The sequence below is a fragment of the Piliocolobus tephrosceles genome, chromosome 21, assembly GCF_002776525.5.
Source record: "Piliocolobus tephrosceles isolate RC106 chromosome 21, ASM277652v3, whole genome shotgun sequence".
Lineage (NCBI taxonomy): Eukaryota > Metazoa > Chordata > Mammalia > Primates > Cercopithecidae > Piliocolobus > Piliocolobus tephrosceles.
In genome coordinates, this window is record NC_045454.1 from 18,910,888 (window position 1) to 18,931,840 (window position 20,953).

The 20,953-nt window shown below is 52.6% G+C and overlaps 2 protein-coding genes across 6 annotated transcripts in view; one reads left to right on the forward strand and one right to left on the reverse strand.

Moving 5' to 3' along the window:
- MAP4K1 (mitogen-activated protein kinase kinase kinase kinase 1) overlaps nt 1-18,701 on the forward strand; it is a 27,392-nt gene extending 8,691 nt beyond the window's left edge. For 2 of the 4 annotated variants that reach the window (XM_023229240.1, XM_023229242.2), the window contains exons 12-31: nt 476-592; nt 825-903; nt 2,370-2,428; nt 2,506-2,549; nt 2,628-2,675; nt 4,348-4,390; nt 4,828-4,990; nt 5,067-5,149; nt 7,420-7,504; nt 8,625-8,701; nt 8,787-8,847; nt 11,157-11,265; nt 11,366-11,424; nt 11,623-11,726; nt 12,250-12,424; nt 12,750-12,812; nt 13,022-13,111; nt 13,196-13,266; nt 15,700-15,755; nt 18,525-18,701. In XM_023229240.1, coding sequence (XP_023085008.1) covers nt 476-592; nt 825-903; nt 2,370-2,428; nt 2,506-2,549; nt 2,628-2,675; nt 4,348-4,390; nt 4,828-4,990; nt 5,067-5,149; nt 7,420-7,504; nt 8,625-8,701; nt 8,787-8,847; nt 11,157-11,265; nt 11,366-11,424; nt 11,623-11,726; nt 12,250-12,424; nt 12,750-12,812; nt 13,022-13,111; nt 13,196-13,266; nt 15,700-15,755; nt 18,525-18,594 — 1,656 coding nt within the window. In that variant the 3' untranslated portion in view covers nt 18,595-18,701. The remainder of the gene's footprint in view (nt 1-475; nt 593-824; nt 904-2,369; nt 2,429-2,505; nt 2,550-2,627; nt 2,676-4,347; nt 4,391-4,827; nt 4,991-5,066; nt 5,150-7,419; nt 7,505-8,624; nt 8,702-8,786; nt 8,848-11,156; nt 11,266-11,365; nt 11,425-11,622; nt 11,727-12,249; nt 12,425-12,749; nt 12,813-13,021; nt 13,112-13,195; nt 13,267-15,699; nt 15,756-18,524) is intronic. The other 2 variants (XM_023229241.1, XM_023229243.1) reach the window with 2 other exon arrangements.
- Nucleotides 18,702-18,777: 76 nt separating this feature from the next.
- The window catches only part of RYR1 (ryanodine receptor 1), a 166,725-nt gene continuing 164,549 nt past the window's right edge, over nt 18,778-20,953 (reverse strand). For both annotated transcript variants that reach the window (XM_026447688.2, XM_026447687.2), the window contains 4 exons: nt 20,361-20,425; nt 20,172-20,272; nt 19,780-19,831; nt 18,778-19,030 (listed from right to left, as the gene is read on the reverse strand). In XM_026447688.2, the coding sequence (XP_026303473.1) occupies nt 18,935-19,030; nt 19,780-19,831; nt 20,172-20,272; nt 20,361-20,425 (314 nt within the window). In that variant the 3' untranslated portion in view covers nt 18,778-18,934. The remainder of the gene's footprint in view (nt 19,031-19,779; nt 19,832-20,171; nt 20,273-20,360; nt 20,426-20,953) is intronic.

The window sequence follows — 20,953 nt, forward strand, 5'->3', positions numbered from 1 at the left end:
GCGCGGTGGCTCAAGCCTGTAATCCCAGCACTTTGGGAGGCCGAGACCGGCGGATCACGAGGTCAGGATATGGAGACCATCCTGGCTAACATGGTGAAACCCCGTCTCTACTAAAAAATACAAAAAAACTAGCCGGGCGAGGTGGCGGGCGCCTGTAGTCCCAAATACTCCGGAGGCTGAGGCAGGAGAATGGCGTAAACCCGGGAGGCGGAGCTTGCAGTGAGCTGAGATCCGGCCACTGCACTCCAGCCTGGGCGATAGAGAGAGACTCTGTCTCAAAAAAAAAAAAAAAAAGAATACCCCAGACCTCTAAGAGTTCCCTGGATTTCCCCGCCTTCTCCATCCACTGGCACCTTCTCCCCAGCTAGATTCCTTTAGTCCAGTCCCCAAGGCCCTGTACCAGCCCTCTCTGTCCATACCAGCCCTCTCTATCCACTCCAGCCCTCTGGATACGGACACCTCTTCCCTCCCCCAGCATCAACTGGTATCCCAGCCTGGGCTGAATCGAGGCCTGATCCTAGATCTTCTTGACAAATTGAAGAATCCTGGGAAAGGATCCTCCATCGGGGACATTGAGGATGAGGAGCCCGAGGTGAGCGCCTTGGCTGACAAGAGCACTGGGGACCTCTTGGTCTTTCTCAGGCTGTGCCTGCTGCCGGCAGTGCCTTCCTGCTGCCTCTCCTAGGGGGAGAACAGACAGGGAGGATGGGGAGCTTGGTACAAGGCTGTGTGCCCAGAGGGTTACAGGAAAGCAGATGGACCCCGGGCAGGGTAGGGGGCTGCTTGGGGGTCCTGAGCCCTGACGTGGCTGCCCCTCTGCCCAGCTACCCCCTGCTATCCCTCGGCGGATCAGATCCACCCACCGCTCCAGCTCTCTGGGGATCCCAGATGCAGACTGCTGTCGTGAGTAGAGAATCCTTATCTCTGGGGACACCTGACCCTATAATAGACCTAAGAGACCCCCTTCCCCTACCATCAGGCCACCAGAGACCCTCAGCATCATCTGATCCTATAAGAGACCCCAGACAATCTCATCAGCACCTGACCTACAAAATGACCGTAGAGGCTGGGTGCGGTCACTCACGCCTGTAATCCCAGCACTTTGGGAGGCCAAGGTGAGGGGATCATCTGAGGTCAGGATGTTGAGACCAGCCTGGGTAACATGGTGAAACCTCTGTCTCCGCTAAAAATACAAAAATTAGCCAGGTGTGGTAGTGCGTGCCTGTAGTCCCAGCTACTCAGGAGGCTGAGGCAGGAGAATTGCTTGAACCTGTGAGGTAGAGGTTGCAGTGAGCCAAGATTGTCCCACTGTATTCCAGCCTGGGCGACAAGAGCGAGACCGTCTCAAAAAAAAAAAAAAAAAAAAAAAAGCAACATGACCATAGAGTCCCCAGGGAGACCTCAGAAATCTCATCAGAACCTCAGTACCCAAACGGATCCTGAAAACCTCTGTCACTATATTGAGCCCCCAACTTCCTGATCCCAAAGCTTATTTATTTGTTTATTTTTTTGTGACAGGATCTTGCTCTGTCCCCCAGGCTGGAGTGCAGTGGTGTGATCACAGCTCTCTTCAGCCTCAGACTTCTTGGGCTCAAGGAATCCTCCCACCTCAGCTCCTGAGTAGCTGGGACTACAGGCTTATTCACCACATGTGGCTCACGTTTTTTTGTTGTTGTTGTTGTTGCCCTGGCTGTTTTTTGTTGTTGTTGTTGTTGCCCTTGCTGTTTTTTTTTTTGTTATTGTTGTTGCCCTGCCACGCTGTTGCCCAGGCTGGAGTGCTGGAGTGCAATGGTACAATCTTGGCTCACCGAAACCTCTGCCTCCTGGGTTCAAGCGATTCTCCTGCCTCAGTCTCCCGAGTAATTAGGATTACAGATGCGCACTACCACGCCCGGCTAATTTTCGTATTTTTTTTTTTTTTTAGTAGAGACGGGGCTTCACCATGTTGACCAGGCTGGTCTTGAACTCCTGACCTCAGGTGATCTGCCTACCTCAGCCTCCCAAAGTGCTGGGATTACAGGCGTGAGCCACCGAGCCCAGCCACTTGGCTAATTTTTAATCATTTTTTGTAGAGATGGGTTCTCGCCAAGTTGTCCAGGCAGGTCTCAAACTCTGGGTTCCAGCGATCTGCCTACCTCACCTTCTGAAGTACTAGGATTATAGGCATGAGCCACTGCACCCGGTCTTGATCCCAAACTTTACCCCCAAATGAGGTCCCTGTAAACCAACACCCCTTTCCCTAAGGGACAGTTCCCTGAGATCCTTTGCAGTCCCTAAGATCCTGACTGCAACCCCCCTGCCAATTCTACTCTTTCTGTTCTTAAGCCCATCTCACTACCCCTTGCCTTATCTTCCCCCACACATCCTAGGGCGGCACATGGAGTTCAGGAAGCTCCGAGGAATGGAGACCAGACCCCCAGCCAACACCGTGAGATGCTGCCCCCCACTCCCCACCACACCGCCTGCTTCCCTGAGGCCACTGCTGACCCTTTTCCTACCCCACAGGCTCGCCTACAGCCCCCCCGAGACCTCAGGAGCAGCAGCCCCAGGTCAGGGACCTCAGGGAGGATGGGGAGGGGGCTGGAATGTGGGCAAGGCCCCCAAGGCTCATACCCGTCACCCTTCAGGGAGCAACAGTCAGAGTCGTCCGACGATGACTATGACGACGTGGACATGTAAGTGAGGCCCTGCCTGCAGCTCCACAGGCCCCACCTCAGCCTCCACCTTCCTACAAGCCCCTGATGTGACCTTTCCTCCACTCCTGACCCCACTGCACCCCTGCCTTTCTTCTAGCCCCGAGCCCTAAGCTCTGACTAGACCCTCGATGCAGCCCCTCTGCCCAGCTACCTAGACCCTGTTCCCTAACCCCACCTCCCTTAACCCTTCGCCTCCAACCCCTGACCCCTAACCTGATCCCAGCTCCAGCTCCAGCTCCAGTTCCCACTTTCCTTCCACTTTTTTGTTTGTTTGTTTTTTGAGACAGAGTCTCACTCCGTGGCCCAGGCTGGAGTGCAGTGACGCAGTCTCAGCTCACTGCAACCTCGGCACCCCGGGTTCAAGCAATTCGCCCCTGCCTCAGCCTCCTGAGTAGCTGGGATTACAGGCGCCTGCCGCCACGCCCGGCTAATTTTTTGTATTTTTAGTAGAGACAGGGTTTCACCATGTTGACCAGGCTGGTTTCAAACTCCTGACCGCACGATCCACCCACCTCAGCCTCCCTAAGCGCTGGGATTATAGGCCTGAGCCACGGCGCTTGGCCTGCTTCCATCTCCTTATACAGTCTTTGACTTGACCCCCAACGTCAGCCCCCAACCTGCTCTCCACCCCAGAGCTGACCCCAGTTCCTTCTAGTATGTGCTGCTGCTCCAGTCTCTGACTTGACTCCACCTGTCCTCCACGACCCTGGACCCTCAGCCACATCCCAGTCTCAAACTCCTCCCGAATGTCACTCTCACCCCAGACCACCCCCAGCCTTCAGCCCCAGCCCTCAGCTTTTCCTGTCTTTTTGCCTGCCCTCAGGCTGAACCTTGGCACCTGGAAACTTCCCAAAGGCCAGATGCTGAGCTCCAGATCCAGTCCCAACAGTCAGCCCGGGCCCCCACATTCCCCAGCCCACAGACGGAGTCAGGCTCCAGGTGCCCGCACTGGCTCCTCCCATCATGTGCGGCAGCCTGTGTGCCGCGACAGCCTGTGTGCGGCACCAGCACGTGTGCGGCGCCAGCACAGGGAGAGCGGGGCCCCTGCGCTGATGTCGCCTGTGTGACTAGGTGGTGTACAGGTGCAAAGCCGTGGCGCACTGCCAGCACGCCACCTCCAAGAGTTGCTGTTACTGTTATTAGTCTTTTCTTTGGAAACAGGCTAATCATTTTTTGTAGAGATGGGGTCTTGCCATGTTGTCCCGGCTGGTCTCAAACTCGTGATTTGTTTTGGCACCCAGGCTAAGTGCAGGAGTGTGATGAGGCTTACTGCAGCCTCAACCCAGGCTCAAGCAATCCTCCCACCTCAGCCTCCTGAGTAGCTGGGTTCACAGGTGTACCTACCACGCCTGGCTATTTTTAAGTTTTTTGTAGAGACAAGGTCTTGCTATGCTGCCCAGGCTGGTCTCGAGCTTCTGGGCTCAAGCCATCCTCCTGCCCTGGCCTCCCAAAGCGCTGTGATTACAGGCATGAGCTACCATGTCCGGCCTGGTTATTAATCCTTTAATCCTCAGCTCCAGCCAGAACCAGTCATCCCTCAATCCTCCTGACCTCAGACCCCAGTCCCAGGCCTCCAGCCCAGAACCACGCCATCTTCCCTAGGTCCTTGTTCCCCAGGCCCCCAACTATTTAGCCCATCTTTGTGTTTCAGCCCCACCCCTGCAGAGGACACACCTCCTCCACTTCCCCCCAAGGTAAGGCCCTGGGCCAGAGCTGGGAGGATGGGGTCCCAGGGCCACTGGGTGCCAGGAGGCCAGGTCCTTAGATGCTGGGATACTGGGACCTGCAGGGCAGGGAATCGGGGAGACCAGGATGATGGCTACATTGGGATCTGGAAGTGGCATCCCTCAACCTCACGGTGGGATTCAAAATATTTAGCCTCTTGGACACTGGTCAGTAGCTGGTCCTAGGAAGCCCCTGCTGTATCCAACATTAACCCATCAGTTTCTGAAGTGTGTTGATGTCCGGGCTGGGGGAGTCAGGGGAAGGCTGGAGGGGGCGCAAGATGTTGTGGGGGAGGGTCAGAGCCATGGCTGTTAGTTCTGGTGGAGGCAGGGACTGGAGTTGCAACAGGGTGCCCTCTCTGAGATCATCTGATGTATTTTCCCACGCTCTGTTCCTGTCTCCAAAGCCCAAGTTCCGTTCTCCATCAGACGAGGGTCCTGGGGGTATGGGGGATGATGGGCAGCTGAGCCCGGGGGTGCTGGTCCGGTGTGCCAGTGGGCCCCCACCACACAGCCCCCGTCCTGGGCCTCCCCCATCCACCAGCAGCCCCCATCTCACCGCCCATTCAGGTAATGGGACAGGCTAGGGTGGAGGGTGGGAGGAGTGGGGCGTCTTGGGGGCTGATTTTCCCCTAACCCCTCTCAGAACCCTCACTCTGGAACCCACCCTCCCGGGAGCTCGACAAGCCCCCACTCCTGCCCCCCAAGAAGGAAAAGATGAAGAGAAAGGTGAGGTTCAGCTCTGCTGAGGACTTGCACCTCTGGACGGGGCTGGGGATGCCTGGTGGGGTGGAGAGGGGGTGGCAGTAACAACAGGTGACATTTGTTGAGCACTTCTCTGTGCCCTACACTGATCTCCTGTCATTATATGGCATAAAGCTTCACAGAGTGAAGAAGATATCACAGAGACATTATCCCCCATTTCACAGATGGGGAAATTGAGGCAGAGAGAGGGTAAGTGGCTTACCCAAGGTCATATAAATACCTTTGAGGAGGCTGAGGCAGGATTGTTGTTTCTGCTTTTTTTTTTTTTTAGGACAGAGTTTCACTTGTTGCCCAGGCTACAGTGCAGTGGCAGGATCTCAGCTCACTACAACCTCTGCCACCCTGGTTCACGTGATTCTCCTGCCTCAGCCTCTGGATTAGCTAAGATTACAGGCATGCGCCACCATGCCTGGCTAATTTTGTATTTTTAGTTGAGGTGGGGTTTCACCATGTTGGTCAGGCTGGTCTTGAACTCCTGACCTCATGTGATCCACCTGCCTTGGCCTCCCAAAGTGCTGGGATTACAGGCATGAGCCACCGTGCCCAGCCAGCTTTTTTTTTTTTTTTTGAGACGGAGTCTTGCTCAGTCGCCCAGGCTGGAGTGCGGTGGCGCGATCTCGGCTCACTGCAAGCTCCGCCTCCCGGGTTCATGCCATTCTCCTGCCTCAGCCTCCTGAGTAGCTGGGACTACAGGTGCCCACCACTACGCCCAGCTAATTTTTGTATCTTTTGTAGAGATGGAGTTTTGCCATGTTGGCCAGGCTGGTTGCAAACTCCTAACCTCAAGTTATCTGCCAGCCTTAGACTCCCAAAGTGCTGGCATTATGGGCATGAGCCACCACGCCTGGCCCAGCTTAGCTAATTTAAAAAAATATATTTTATAGAGGCAGGGTCTCACTATGTTGCCTAGGCTGGTCCTGAACTCCTAGGCTTAAGTGATCCTCCCCCCTCGGCCTCCCAAACTGGTGGGATTACAGGCATAAGCCACTGTTCCTGGCTGGTTACCAGCTAAAAGTATGTATAATTTATCTTCCAGTACTGGAAATGATTAAAAGATGAAAGACATAGCATAGTGAATTTTATATATATATATATATATATATATACTGGCCAGTCACAGTGCTCATGCCTGTAATCCCAGCACTTTGGGAGACCGAGGCAGGCGGATCACCTGAATTCAGGAGTTCAAGACCAGCCTGGCTAACATGGCAAAACCCTGTCTCTACTAAAATACAAAAATTAGCCAGGCATGGTGTTGTGCACCAGTAATCCCAGCTACTCAGGAAGCTGAGGCAGAAGAATTGCTTGAGCCCAGGAGGCGGAGGTTGCAGTGAGCTGAGATTGCACCACTGCACTTCAACCTGGGCAACAGAGTGAGACTCCATCTCAAAAACAAAACTGATAGCTGGGAGTGGTGGCTTACGCCTGTAATCCCAGCACTTTGGGAGGATGTGGCAGGTGAATCACATGAGGCCAGGAGTTCAAGACCAGCCTGGGCAACATGGCGAAACCCCATCTCTACTAAAAATACAAAAATTAGCTGGGTGTGGTGGCACACACCTGTGGCCCAGCTACTCAGAAGGCTTAGGCGTGAGAACTTGGGAAGCAGAGATTGTAGTGAGCTGAGATCATGTCATTGCATTGCAGCCTGGGCAACAGAGCGAGAATCCATCTTAAAAAAAAAAAAAAGGGCCGGGCGCGGTGGCTCAAGCCTGTAATCCCAGCACTTTGGGAGGCCGAGACGGGCGGATCACAAGGTCAGGCGATCGAGACCATCCTGGCTAACACGGTGAAACCCCGTCTCTACTAAAAAATACAAAAAAGTAGCCGGGCGAGGTGGCGGGCGCCTGTAGTCCCAGCTACTCGGGAGGCTGAGGCAGGAGAATGGCGTAAACCCAGGAGGCGGAGCTTGCAGTGAGCTGAGATCCGGCCACTGCACTCCAGCCTGGGTGACAGAGCGAGACTCCGTCTCAAAAAAAAAAAAAAAATGCTGATGATTTAGGATAGTGGAGGAAAAACTAAAAAAAGAAATACATAACAAAAAAAATAACAAACTGAAAAGAAAACTCAATATATGAAGAAGTATATTACGTGGTAGATTATGGGAAGTTGCACTAAGGTAAGAGACAGGATTGAACCTTGGCACTCTCGATCCAGAGTCTTAACCACTGCCCCTACCTGTTCCCTGCTCTCTTTGCCGGATCTGCTGCTTGGCCCCGCGGCGACCTGCCCAGGGATGCGCCCTTCTGGTAAAGTTGTTCAATGGCTGCCCCCTCCGGATCCACAGCACAGCCGCCTGGACACATCCCTCCACCAAGGGTGGGCATTCTGGAGGGTCAAGGAGATCCTGCAGGGAATGGGGGAGCAAAAGTAGGGATGGGGAGGAGCCTAAGGAAGGCACAAAGGCAGGGACAGGGAGGAACTTAATGGGGTTGGGGCGTGGCCAGGCTGAAACGGGAGGAGCTTGTCCTTTCACTCAGGATTTGGTGATCAAAGATGCATGGAGGGCAGCCAGGTGCGGTGGCTCAAGCCCGCCGTAGTCCCAGCACTTTGGGAGGCTGAGGCGGGTAAATCACTTGAGGTCAGGAGTTCAAGACCAGCCTGGCCAACATGGTGAAACTCGTCTCTACTAAAAATACAAAAATTAGCCAGGTGTAGTGGCACGTGCCTATGATTCCCATTACCAGGCCGAGGCAGGAGAATTGCTTGAATCCAGGGGGTGGAGGCTGCAGTGAGCCGAGATCATGCCACTGCACTCCAGCCTGGGCAACAGTCTCAAATAAAAAAAAAAAAAGGGTAGAGGGATGAGTTGGAGAGTGAAACTAGGAATATTGGAATTCAGAGGCCAGGAGTGTCAGAATATCACAAAAAGGTTAGAGTTTGGGGCGCAGGAGAGATGGACAGCTGGAGGTTAATGATAGGGAGACTGGGAGCAGCATTTTGGGATGAGGAATTTTAGAGATTAGGGTGCAGCCAGAAAGGGACAGAATCTAGAGATCAAAGAGATGAAGACAAAGTCAGTGTTAAAGGAACAGCTCACACTAGACAGAAAAGTCCTATTTGGGGGTGTCTGAGTTTGAAGGTCAGTGTTAAGATAGGATTGGCATTAGGGTATCAGAACTGGGGAGAAAAAGGGGAGGCAATCAGAGGACTATTTTGGGGGGCAGGTCTAAGGCTGGGGTCAGTTGGGTTCAGAAGATAGTGGGGCGGCGATGAAAAAACCACCAGAATATGGGTAGTCAGGAGGAGGGCGAATGAGACTGGCTTGAGGGACCGTCTGCTCTGGGTTTGTTTGGGGAAACACAGGCTGGGAGTATTGGTTTGGAGAAAGAATAGAGGGTCAGAGCTGGGGCCACAGTGTCAGTGTTTGAGGTCAGGTGGGGATCTGGGAGGTCCCCGAGGATGAAGTCGGTGCCAGTGTCCTTGTCTGTGCCTCCAGACCAGCACCTGCTCCTGGGGGCGGAGGAAGGCATCTTCATCCTGAACCGGAGTGACCAGGAGGCCACGCTGGAGATGGTGAGGAACCACACCGGGCAAGGGCAAGGGCTGGAGTCGGGGGTTGCTGGGGTGTCACCAGAGCCATCTCTCCCATTCCCTGCAGCTCTTTCCTAGCCGGACTACGTGGGTGTACTCCATCAACAACGTTCTCATGTCTCTCTCAGGTCTGGCTGTGGGTAGCAGGTGGGATGCGGTCGGAGGTTAAGGGGTCAAAGGTTGGGGGACTGGGAAGTAGATGGGCACAGCTGAAAAAAAAACTTCGACTCCTTGGTCACAAAGTCCTAGGTTCGAATCCCAGCCACTTTTTCACTGTGCTCCCCAAGCCTCAGTTTCTCCATTTGTAAAATGGGGTTCACAATAGTCCTCACCTCTCAAGTCAACTTTGAGGTAGTTTCTACAATAAATTAGCCGTTGTTTTTTTCTTTTTTTGAGACAGAGCCTCGCTCTGTTGCTCAGGCTGGAGTGCAGTGGCTCACTGCAACCTCCGCCTACCGAGTTGAAGTGGTTCTCCTGCCTCAGCCTCCTGAGTAGCTGGCATTACAGGTGTGCGCCACCACACCTGGCTAATTTTTGTACTTTTAGTAGAGACAGTGTTTTACCCTGTTGGCCAGGCTGGTCTCAAACTCCTGACCTCAGGTGATCCGCCTGCTTTGGCCTCCCAAAGTGCTGGGATTATAGGCGTGAGCCATTGCACCTGGCCTAAATTAGTCCTTCTTTTTTGTTGTTGTTGTTTTTTGTTTTTTGTTTTTGAGGTGGAGTCTTGCTCTGTCGCCCGGACTGGAGTGCAGTGGCCGGATCTCAGCTCACTGCAAGCTCCGCCTCCCGGGTTCACGCCATTCTCCTGCCTCAGCCTCCCGAGTACCTGAGACTACAGGCGTCCGCCACCTCACCCAGCTAGTTTTTGTATTTTTAGTAGAGACGGGGTTTCACCGTGTTAGCCAGGATGGTCTCGATCCCCTGACCTCGTGATCCGCCTGTCTCGGCCTCCCAAAGTGCTGGGATTACAGGCTTGAGCCACTGCGCCCGGCCCTTTTTTTTTTTTTTTTTTTTGAGATAGAATCTCACTCTGTTGCCCAGACTGGAGTGCAGTGGTGCAGTCTCGGCTCGCTGCAACTTCTGTTTCCCATGTTCAAATGATTCTCCTGTCTCAGCCTCCCGAGTAGCTGGGATTGCAGGCACCTGCCACCACGCCTGGCTAATTTTTTGTATTTTTAGTAGAGACGGGGCGGGGGGGGGGGGTTTCCACCATGTTGGCCAGGCTGGTCTTGAGCTCCTGACCTGGTGATCCACTCGCCTCGGCCCTCCAGAGTACTGGGATTACAGGTGTGAGCCCCTGCGCCCGGCCCTAAGTTAGTCTTTAAATAGCTTTCACGTTCAGATGACAATCAGAACTTATTCCATACTTTACTAAGATAGAGTGAGCAAATTATAGAGTTAAAGATCTGGACCAGGTGCAGTGGCTTATGCCTGTGATCCCAGCACTTTGAGAGGCCAAGGCAGTAGTATTGCTTGAGCCCAGGAGTTCTAGATCAGCTTGGGCAACATAGTGAGACCTCGTCTCTACTAAAAATTAAAAATATTAGCTGGGCGTGGTGGCACACACCTATGGTTCCAGCTACTCGGGAGGCTGAGGTGGGAGGATCACTTGAGCCCAGAAGTTAGAGGCTGCAGTGAGTCATGATCATGCCACTGCACTCCAGCCTGGCAGACAGAATGAGACCCTGTGTCTCAAACATAATAAATAGGCCGGGTGCGGTGGTTCACACCTTTAATCCCAACACTTTGGGAGGCCGAGGCGTGTGGATCGCCTGAGGTCAGTAGTTGGAGACCAGACTGGCCAACATGGTGAAACCCCGTCTCTACTAAAAATATATAAATTATCTGGGCTTGGTGGCACACACTTCTACTCCCAGCTACTTGGGAGGCTGAGGAACGAGAATTGCTTGAACCTGGGAGGCAGAGGTTGCAGTGATCCAAGATTGTACCGCTGCACTCCAGCCTGGGTGACAGAGCAAGACTGTCTAAAATAATAATAAAAAAAAAATGAAATAATTTCTAGTTTTAGGGGAAACACCAAGCCAAATAGGATTCATGAGTTAGTGAAAGCCACATCTGTAATGACAAACTGGAAGATTTTCTAGATGTGTTTCTTCTAAAACTTTGTAATATGTGTAACTTCATCTGGCTGGTTATGTGTCCAGAGTTTCTGATGTGGCTACAAATACCATGAGGATAGGGAACATATTTATTATGCTCATCACTTTCACCAGAGCCAAGCACAGCAGGCCTGGCCTACGATGGGCCTTTAATCTATGTGGAGTGAGAAATCAATGAATGAATGAAAAGTACTTGAGACTTGCAGGCTTGGGAGTCTCAGACAAAGGGATGGGGCTGAGGGAAGGCATGGAGGAAAGGAAGTGGTATATGGGATCCTATAACTGCCTGCTTCCCCCCACGTACACACACCCTGCAGGAAAGACCCCCCACCTGTATTCTCATAGCATCCTGGGCCTGCTGGAACGGAAAGAGACCAGAGCAGGAAACCCCATCGCTCACATTAGCCCCCACCGCCTACTGGCAAGGTACCAGCTCCCAATGAATGGCACCACAGAGCCTTATAATTCCCCCCGTGTCCCCTGCCTCCTGCTGTCCTACCCCTCTTCACGCCTACCTATTCTCCAGGAAGAACATGGTTTCCACCAAGATCCAGGACACCAAAGGCTGCCGGGCGTGTTGTGTGGGTGAGAGAGAGCTTCACGGGTGCGCAAAGAGTGGGCGGGGCCGGGCCAGAGGAGGGGCTTGAGCTGCATCCACCTGAGGTTACAGAGTTAAGACAATGTGTCCAGAACCCAGAAGATGGGTGGTAGTGTGGGCCTTGTGGGAGGGTGGCGAGGAGGGTAGAGGGCATTGATTTTGACTCATCCTTGCCCACGCCACAGCAGAGGGTGCGAGCTCTGGGGGCCCGTTCCTGTGCGGGGCACTGGAGACGTCCGTTGTCCTGCTTCAGTGGTACCAGCCCATGAACAAATTCCTGCTCGTCCGGGTAAGGGGCTTGGGAGGGTGCTGGGAACTCTGAGGCGTGGGTGGCTAAGGCCTTGCACCCTTTGCGCTTCTATCACGAGCTCCGTGAAGCCCCACCTCCGTCGAGGCCCCGCCCACCTGCGGTCTGCGCTGGAGCCTCGCCCTTCTGAGGCCATCCTGATCCTTAAGCACCGCCCCTCACACCTGGGCCTAATTATTCCTCAGGCTCAGTGCTGCCACTCCCTGGGTCTCCTAGTACAGCCCATTTAGAGCCTGCCCCTTTGAGTCTCTAAGAAGGTTTTGCTATCTTTGGGGCCCTGCCCCTCTGCCGCCAAGGTGGCATGCCCCCACGTGGAACCCACACCCACTCGGAGGCCACTCCCCCCGTTTTCATGGAGGCACCAGGCCTTACCTCCTGACATTTCTAGTCGGCATCTCCCAAGACTTGGGGCCCTGGTTCGGAAGTCCCAGGCCGGCTCCAAGCCACGCCCCCTGAGGCCCCCCTGGACCACCCCCTAGCCCGCCCCTCCCTGTGCGGCCCGCAGCAGGTGCTGTTCCCACTGCCGACGCCTCTGTCCGTGTTCGCGCTGCTGACCGGGCCAGGCTCTGAGCTGCCCGCTGTGTGCATCGGCGTGAGCCCCGGGCGGCCGGGGAAGTCGGTGCTTTTCCACACGGTGCGCTTTGGCGCGCTCTCCTGCTGGCTGGGCGAGATGAGCACCGGTGAGTGGGGCGGAGTCTTGCTGAGGGCGGGGCTGCTGGGGGCGGGGCTTATCAGTTGCGGAGGGGCGGGGCTGGAGGCGGGGCTTCGCTTAGCCTGACGCACTACCAGACTGAGAAAGGGCTGGAAGGGCGGGAAAGGGAGAATGGCAGGTTTTAGTTAATTGGGGAGACTGATGATGGAGTGGGGCCGGGATGGTGGGCGAGGTTTAGCCTACTTGCTTGGGAACTGAGGCAGTGGCTAAAGCAGAGGTACTGGCCTTCTGGGGGTGGTGTGGGGAAAGGGGAATGGGGTGGGGTCAATCCTTAACCCATCCCCCCCAAACAGAGCATAAGGGACCAGTGCAGGTGACCCAGGTAGAGGAGGATATGGTGATGGTGTTGATGGACGGTAAGAACCCTCCTCCCTCCCCTTCCTCCCCACCCCTCCAGCTGCAGTCCCTAGATCTCTGCCTCCGAACGAACTTGTGCTTCTCAGAATCCCCTGAGCCCCTATCGGCCTTGCCCCTGTCCTACATAGCTTTCATACTGAATTTATGGATTGGTCCCTTAGTAACCCTCTAAGCCTTGCTCACAGTTCTTAAAACTATCTCCTTCCAGGCTCTTTGAAGCTGGTGACCCCGGAGGGGTCCCCAGTTCGGGGACTTCGCACACCTGAGATCCCCATGACCGAAGCCGTGGAGGCCGTGGGTCTGTGCAGGGACGGGAGAGCCCAGGATCAGGGGTGGAGACTCAGGTGATCCCCAAGGGTAACGGGCATTGCTTTCTCCCCAGCTATGGTTGGAGGTCAGCTTCAGGCCTTCTGGAAGCATGGAGTGCAGGTGTGGGCTCTAGGCTCGGATCAGGTAAGCCCCTCCATCCAAACTGCACATTGCTGTCCCCCGGCCTCCACCATCACATCATCACGTTCATCAGATGGGCTCCGAAAACTCCTGAGTCAGAGTGTGAAGTCCTGGAGGGGAAGCATCTTCCAATTTCAGTTCAGACAGATCCCCTTCTTTACCCGAGGATTTATTTTTTATTTTATTTTTATTTTTATTTATTTTTTTAAGATAGAGTTTAGCTCTTGTTGCCCAGGCCGGAGTGCAATGGTGTGATCCTGGCTCACTGCAACCTCCTCCTCCCGGGTTCAAGCAATTCTCCTGCCTCGGCCTCCCAAGTAGCTGGGATTACAGGCATGCGCCACCACACCTGGCTAATTTTTGTATTTTCAGTAAAGACGAGGTTTTATTCATCAGGCTGGATGATCTTGAACTCTTGACCTGAGGTGATTCACCCGCCTTGGCTTCCCAAAGTGCTGGCGTTACAGCCGTGAGCCACCACACCCGGTCTAATATATATATATATATATAATTTATTTATTTTTGGAGATGGATTCTCACACTGTCACCCAGGCTGGAGTGTAGTGGCGTGATCTCAGCTCACTGCAGCCTCCACCTCCCAGGTTCAAGGAATTCTCCTGCCTCGGCCTCCTGAGTATCTGGGACTACAGGTGCATGCTGCCATGCCAGGCTAATTTTTTTTTTTTTTTTTTTTTGAGATGGAGTCTCGCTCTGTTGCCCAGGCTGGAGTGCAGTGGCGTGATCTTGGCTCACTGCAAGCTCCGCCTCCTGGGTTTACGCCATTCTCCTACTTCAGCCTCCGGAGTAGCTGGGACTACAGGCGCCCGCCACCTCGCCTGGCTAGTTTTTTTTGTATTTTTTAGTAGAGACGGGATTTCACCGTGTTAGCCAGGATGGTCTCAATCTTCTGACCTCGTGATCCGCCCGTCTCGGCCTCCCAAAGTGCTGGGATTACAGGCTTGAGCCACCGCGCCCGGCCTGTTTTTTTTGTATTTTTAGTAGAGACAGGGTTTCACCGTGTTGCCCAGGCTAGTCTTGAACTCCTGAGCTCAGCCAATCCGCCTACCTCGGCCTTGCAAAGTGTTAGGATTACAGGCGTGAGCCACTACTCCTGGCCACTTTTATATATTTTTTGAGACAGAGTCTCGCTCTGTCACCTAGGGAGGGGTGCAGTGGCATGATCCGAGCTCACTGCAGCCTCTGCCTCCTGGGTCCAAGTGATTCTCCTGCCTCAGTCTCCTGAGTAGCTGGGATTACAGGTACACTCCATCACGCCCAGGTCATTTTTGTATTTTTAGTAGAGATGGGGTTTCATCATGTTGGCCAGACTGGTCTCGAACTCCTGACCTCAAGTGATCTGCCCGCCTCAGCCTCCGAAAGTGCTGGGAATACAGGCATGAGCTATTTCACCTGGCCTGTTTGTTTTGGAGATAGGGTCTCTCTCTGTTGTCCAGGCTGAAGTGCAGTGGTGCAACCATAGCTAGCTGTAGCCTTGACTTTCTGGGCTCAAGCAATCCTCCCTCCCAGCCTCTCAAGTGGCTCGGATTACAAGTGTGAGCCACTGCACCTGGCTGCTCTTGGATTTCTTGAGTCCCAATCTCATCCTGGGCCACTGCTGTGACCTTGGGCTGACAACTTTGCTTCTCTTTAAGCTTCTGTTCCCCAACTGTGAAATGGGGACCACTATAGAGATATATGGATAGTTAAGACCAGACTGTCTGGGTTGGAATTCAGCTGAGTGACCTTGGGCAAATTACTTAACCTTTCTGTGCCTCACTGTCCTCATTTGGAAAATGGTGTTTGTCTCACAGAATGCTGGGTCAGACTTTGCCCTGACACTTCAGTATTTTTGTTTATTTATATATTTATTTTTGCTCACTCAGTTCCCTCCCTCTTTTTGATACGGGGTCTCGCTCTGTTCCCCAGACTGGAGTGTAGTGGCACGATCTTGGCTCATTGCAATCTCTGCCTCCTGGATTCAAGCGATTCTCCTGCCTCAGCCTCACAAGTAGCTGGGGTTACAGGCCACCACAGCTGGCTAATTTTTGTCTTTTCAGTAGAAATACAAAAATTATCTCAGCTGGAGATCTCAGCTCCAGTGGCACACCCAGTGGTGCAATCTCGGCTCAATGCAATTTCTGCTTCCCAGGTTCAAGTGATTCTTCTGCCTCAGACTCCCGAGTAGCTGAGACTATAGGCGTGCACCACTATGCCTAGCTAATTTTTGTATTTTTAGTAGAGACGAGGTTTTGCCATGTTGGCCAGGCTGGTCTCGAACTCCTGACCTCAGGTGATCCACCCATTCGGCCTCCCAAATTGCTGGGATTACAGGTGTGAACCACCACACCCAGCTCCTTGCTTTCTTTAAGGGAGCCATGTTTGTAGTGACAGTGGAAATATCTTCCAGGCACTGAGACACACACTTTTTTTCCCTAGCTGCTACAGGAGCTGAGAGACCCTACCCTCACTTTCCGTCTGCTTGGCTCCCCCAGGTATGTTGTGGGGTGGGGTGCAGAAGGACCTGGGAGGGGGCTTCTGATGTGAACAGAGCATTCTGAGGTGTCCCCACAAGGTATCTCTAGCCTGGACAGTGTCTCACCTGGTCACCCTGCTTCCATCCGTGCCCCCTAGAGTCTATTCCCTGCACTGCAGCCAAGGGGGCATTTTCTTTCTTTTTGTTTTGTTTCTCACTGTACTCAAAGGCTGGAGTGCGGTGGCACGACCACGGCTCACTACAGCCTTGACCTCCCAGGCTCAAATGATCCCCCACCTCAGCTTCCGGAGTATCTGGAGCTACAGGCATGTGCCACCATGCCCAGCAATTCTTTTATTTATTTATTTATTTTTTATTGAGATGGAGTTTTGCTTTTGTTGCCCAGGCTGGAGAGTAATGGCACAATCTCGGTTCACCACAACCCCCGCCTCCCAGGTTCAAGCGATTCTCCTACCTCAGCCTCCCAAGTAGCTGGGATTACAGGCATGTGCCACCACACCCGGCTAATATTGTATTTTTTAGTAGAGGTGGCGTTTCACCATGTTGACCAGGCTGGTCTTGAATTCCTGACCTCAGGTGATCCACCTGCCTCGGCCTCCCAAAGTGCTGGGATTTTAGGCATGAACCACTGCACCCGGACAATTTTTTTATTTTTAAATTTTAATTCTTTTCTTTATAAAACATTTTATTTATTTTTAACACAGAGTCTTGCTCTGTTGCCTAGGCTAGAGTGCAGTGGCACAGTCTCAGCTCACTGCAACCTCTGCCTCCCAGGTTCAAATGATTCTCATGCTTCAGCCTCCCAAGTAGCTGGGTTTACAGGTGTGCACTAGCACGTTTGGCTATTTTTTGTATTTTTAGTAGAGACGGAGTTTCGCCTTGTGAGCCAGGGTGGTCTCAAACTACTGACCTCAGGTGATCCGGCTGCCTTGGCCTCCCAAAGTGCTGGGATTACAGGTGTGAGCCACCACACTTGGCCTGAGCTTGAGCTTTTTCAAGAGTAAAGGAAAGTTGTTTTCTAGAATGTTCCTTGACTGTGTTTGAGGTTTCCAGGGTCTGCATTTTGGCCAGGAATACCGCAGAAAAACGTCTTTCTCAGGGCATCATTTCAGGAAGTACATGATACTGGTTTGTCCTGTTACTGGTGATATTAATTTTGATCATTTGGTTAAGCCAGTTCTCTCCAGTGTGAAGTTGCCTTTTTTCCCCTTTTTCTTTTCTTTTCTTTTTTTTTAAAAGATAGGGTCTCTCTGTCACTCCGGCTGGAGTGCAGTGACATGATCATGGCTCACTGCAGCCTCGACCTCCTGGGCTCAATCAATCCTCCCACCTCCCTCAACCTTCTGGGTAGCTAGGACGACAGGCGCGTACTACACTACACCTGGCTTATTTTTGTATTTTTTTGTAGAGACAGGGTTTCACCATGTTACTCAGCCTGGTCTGGAACTCCTGGACTCAAGTGATTCACCTGCGTAGGCTTCCCAAAGTGCTGGGCTTATAGGCATGGGCCACCACACCCAGCCTCTGTTTTTCTTTGTAATAAGAAGTATGTTTTGGGGGAGATTCATTGAGACTATGTAAATAGTCTGTAAATATGTTGTTTCTCATCAGATTTCACCCACTAGCTTTATTGCTTTTTGTTTGTTTGTTTTTTGTTGTTTTGTTGTTGTTTTCTCCTCTGTCCCCCAGGCTGGAGTGCAGTGGCAGGATCTCAGCTCACTGCAACCTCCTCCTCCCAGGTTCAAGCAATTCTGTCTCAGCATCCTGAGTAGCTAGCTGGGATTACAGGTGTGCATCATCACACCCGGCTAATTTTTGGATTTTCAGTAGAGGCGGGGTTTCGCCATGTTGGCCAGGCTAGTCTTGAACTGCTGGCCTCATGTGATCATCACGCTCGGCCTCCCAAAGTGCTGGGATTACAGGTGTGAGCCAACGCGCCTGGCCTGCCCACTAGTTTTAGAATCAATTGATTTCATCCCTGAATCTATTATTGTTAGGTGGTTACTAACAATAAATGGTGATTTTCTGATTCTATGTTTCCTTCTGCGTGTGTTAGTTGGCATTCTGCTCTAAAGAAGAGCTGTGTCTTCTCCATCCCTTCTTTCTTTATACCAGCATGGTCTCAGGGATTTTTATTCTGTGGGTTATAGTCTATCACTATCAAGCATGAGCCACTGTACCCGGCCTTGTCATTATTTATTTTGAGGCACAAAGGGTCTCAAATTTAGCCAGTGGGAACCACTTTAAGGAGCCCCTGTGTCCTTTTGACATGCCAGAAGGGTCATTTTAAAATCCAGATCTGATCGTGTCACTCTCCCCCTGGTTAAAATCCTCTCGTGGCCTCAAGATAAAGACTGAATCCTGGCCACAGCCCACAAGGCCATGACATCTCCAGCCAAGTCCCAGCCTTTCTCCCACCTCAAATCCTTTGCACAGGCTGTTCTTCCCGGCCAGAACACTCTTCTTTGTCCTTTCACCAAGTTCCCTCCTAACCCTCCTTCAGGCTGCGCCATCCATTCTCTGGGGAGTCTGGGCTGACCTCCTGGGTTAGGTTTCCCTGCCAGGCATGCCATGCTTTTTTCACGTAATTCACTGATTCATGTTGCTCTCCTTCTCTAGAGCTTCCCAAGGGCAGGGACCATGTCTGCCCGTTCACTGCTATAGTTCAGCATGGGGCTGGCACAGTCTCTATTAACTACTTTGTGAATGAGTGAATCAGTGAACATATGAATGAATCAATGAACTGACTTCTCTCTTCCTTCCACAGGCCTGTAGTGGTGGAGACACGCCCAGCGGATGATCCTACTGCTCCCAGCAACCTCTACATCCAGGAATGAGTCCCTAGGGGGGTGTTAGGAACCAGTCCTTGCACCCCCTCCCCCATAGACACACTAGTGGTCATGGCATGTCCTCATCTCCCAATAAACGTGACTTCTGCCTCTGCTGTCATCTTGTTTTTCTTGGGGGAAACCATTTCTGGATGCCCACTCCTCCAAACTTTCAACAGCCCAACACAATGATGCTGGGGGGCATAGCACAGATTTATTTTCCAGTACTAGGTCACCTCTCCCCCAGCTGCCTTAGGGGGAGGGTCTTGGGGACTAAGGGACTTGCTGTGAGAATAAGGCACTTGAGGTGGTGGGGGGGCGGGGGGAGGTGGAGAGCCAGCGGGGGGTCTCAGCTAAGCTGGTCCTCATACTGCTTGCGGAAACAATCGCCAGCCGGGAAGAAATCCCAACATCTCTCTTGGTACATCTTCCAGACATAAGACTCCTAGGATTGGCGATAGAAAGAGTTCATTGGTCACATCTTCGAACCCTTGAGACATATATATATACATATACTTTTAGACGGGGTGTTGCTCTGTTGCCCAGGCTGGAGCGCAGTGGCAACAATCACAGCTCACTGCAGCATTCTGGCTCAAGCGATTCTCTGCCTCAGTCTCCAGAGTAGCTGGGACTACAGGTGCACACCACCACCCCTGGCTAATTTTTTAATAGAGACAGGGTCTCGCCATGTTGCCTAGGCTGTCTTGAACTTCTGGTCTCAAGCAATTCTCCCGCTGTGGCCTCCTGAAGTGCTAGGATTGCAGGCATGAGCCAGGACGCCCAGCCCAAACCCATTTTTTTGAGACGGAGTATCGCTCTGTCGCCTAGGCTGGAGTGCAGTGGCATGATCTTGGCTCACGGCAACTTCTGCCTCCTGGGTTCAAGCAATTCTCCCACCTCAACTTCCCAAGTAGCTGGGATTACAGGCATGCGCCACCACGTCCCGCTAATGTTCGTATTTTTAGTAGAGATGGAATTTCACCATGTTGGCCAGGCTGGTCTCGAACTCCTGACCTCAAGTAATCCACCTGCCTTGGCCTCCCAAAGTGTTGGGATTACAGGTGTGAGCCACTGCGACCAGCCCCAGCCTTAACCCTTGATATTGATAGGAGCTTTTTACTGCCACCTACTGACTGGCCTTATGTTAAAGGACTCCATGTCCTGCCCACTCTCCTCCCATTAACACCCCCTTACCTGACCTGTGTGTTCTGTCTCATCCTTGTTTATCAAATACATCAGGAAAAACCTGAGGGTGAGAGGACCACAGGAGACAAGTCTGAACCACCCTTACCTTATTTTATTTTATTCTTTATTTATAGTAGAGAGAAAGTCTCGCTATGTTGCCCAAGCTGGTCTCGAACTCCTGGCCTCAAGTTATCCTCCTCATTTGGCCTCCCAAAGTGCTGGGCTTACAGGTGTGAACCATCGCCTGGGGCCCCACCCTTACCTTCTGATTGGCTGGCAGGGAATCTGCCCACATGGACACCACACCCCCTTTCCTAACTGGCCAAAACTAAGGACCCTGCCCCTGGCTATTGGCAGCCATGCCCCCCACCCTCCTGATTGGCCAGTGTGTCCGTGCTCACATGTAATTGGCCAGGTTGTGCTCCTCCAGCGTGTGAGTCTCGAAGCCATGCGGTGTCGTATCAAAGTAGTCGCTGCCGATTCCGCAGATGAAGCACTTGGTCTGTGAGTGGCAAGAGACGTCAGAGTGGACGCCCACTTGACCCCCTGAATCCCGTAATCCCTCTGGGTTAGCCCCATATATGACCCACCTCCATATCCTCCTTCACTTGCTCTTGTTGGTCTCGGAGCTCACCAAAAGCGTCGATGATCAGACCTGGGGTGGCAGGACGCGAGTCAGTGCCCAACCTCTGACCTGGTTCAGACTCCTCCCTCTCCAGCTACCTACCTCCAGGGCTTGCCCTCCATCCCCCATCTCCCTAGTCTCACCCCTAATCTCACTTCCTAAGAAGATAATATTAGGCCTTTATTGGCCGGGTGCGGTGGCTCATGCCTGCAATCCTAGTACTTTGGGAAGCTGAGGCGGGCGGATCATCTGAGGTCAGGAGTTCAAGAGCAGCCTGGCCAACGTGGTGAAACCCCATCACTACTAATAATACGAAAAAAAAAATTAGCTTGGCGTGTTGGCACGTGCCTGCAGTCCCAGCTACTCGGGAGGCGGAGGCAGAAGAATCGCTTGAACTTGGGAGGTAGAGGTTGCAGTGAACCAAGATCGCACCACTGAACTCCAGCCTGGGCAACAGAGCGAGAGTCCCTCTCAAAAAAAAAAAAAAATATATATATATATATATATGTGTGTGTGTGTTTATGTATATATGTGTATATATGTATATTTATATATACA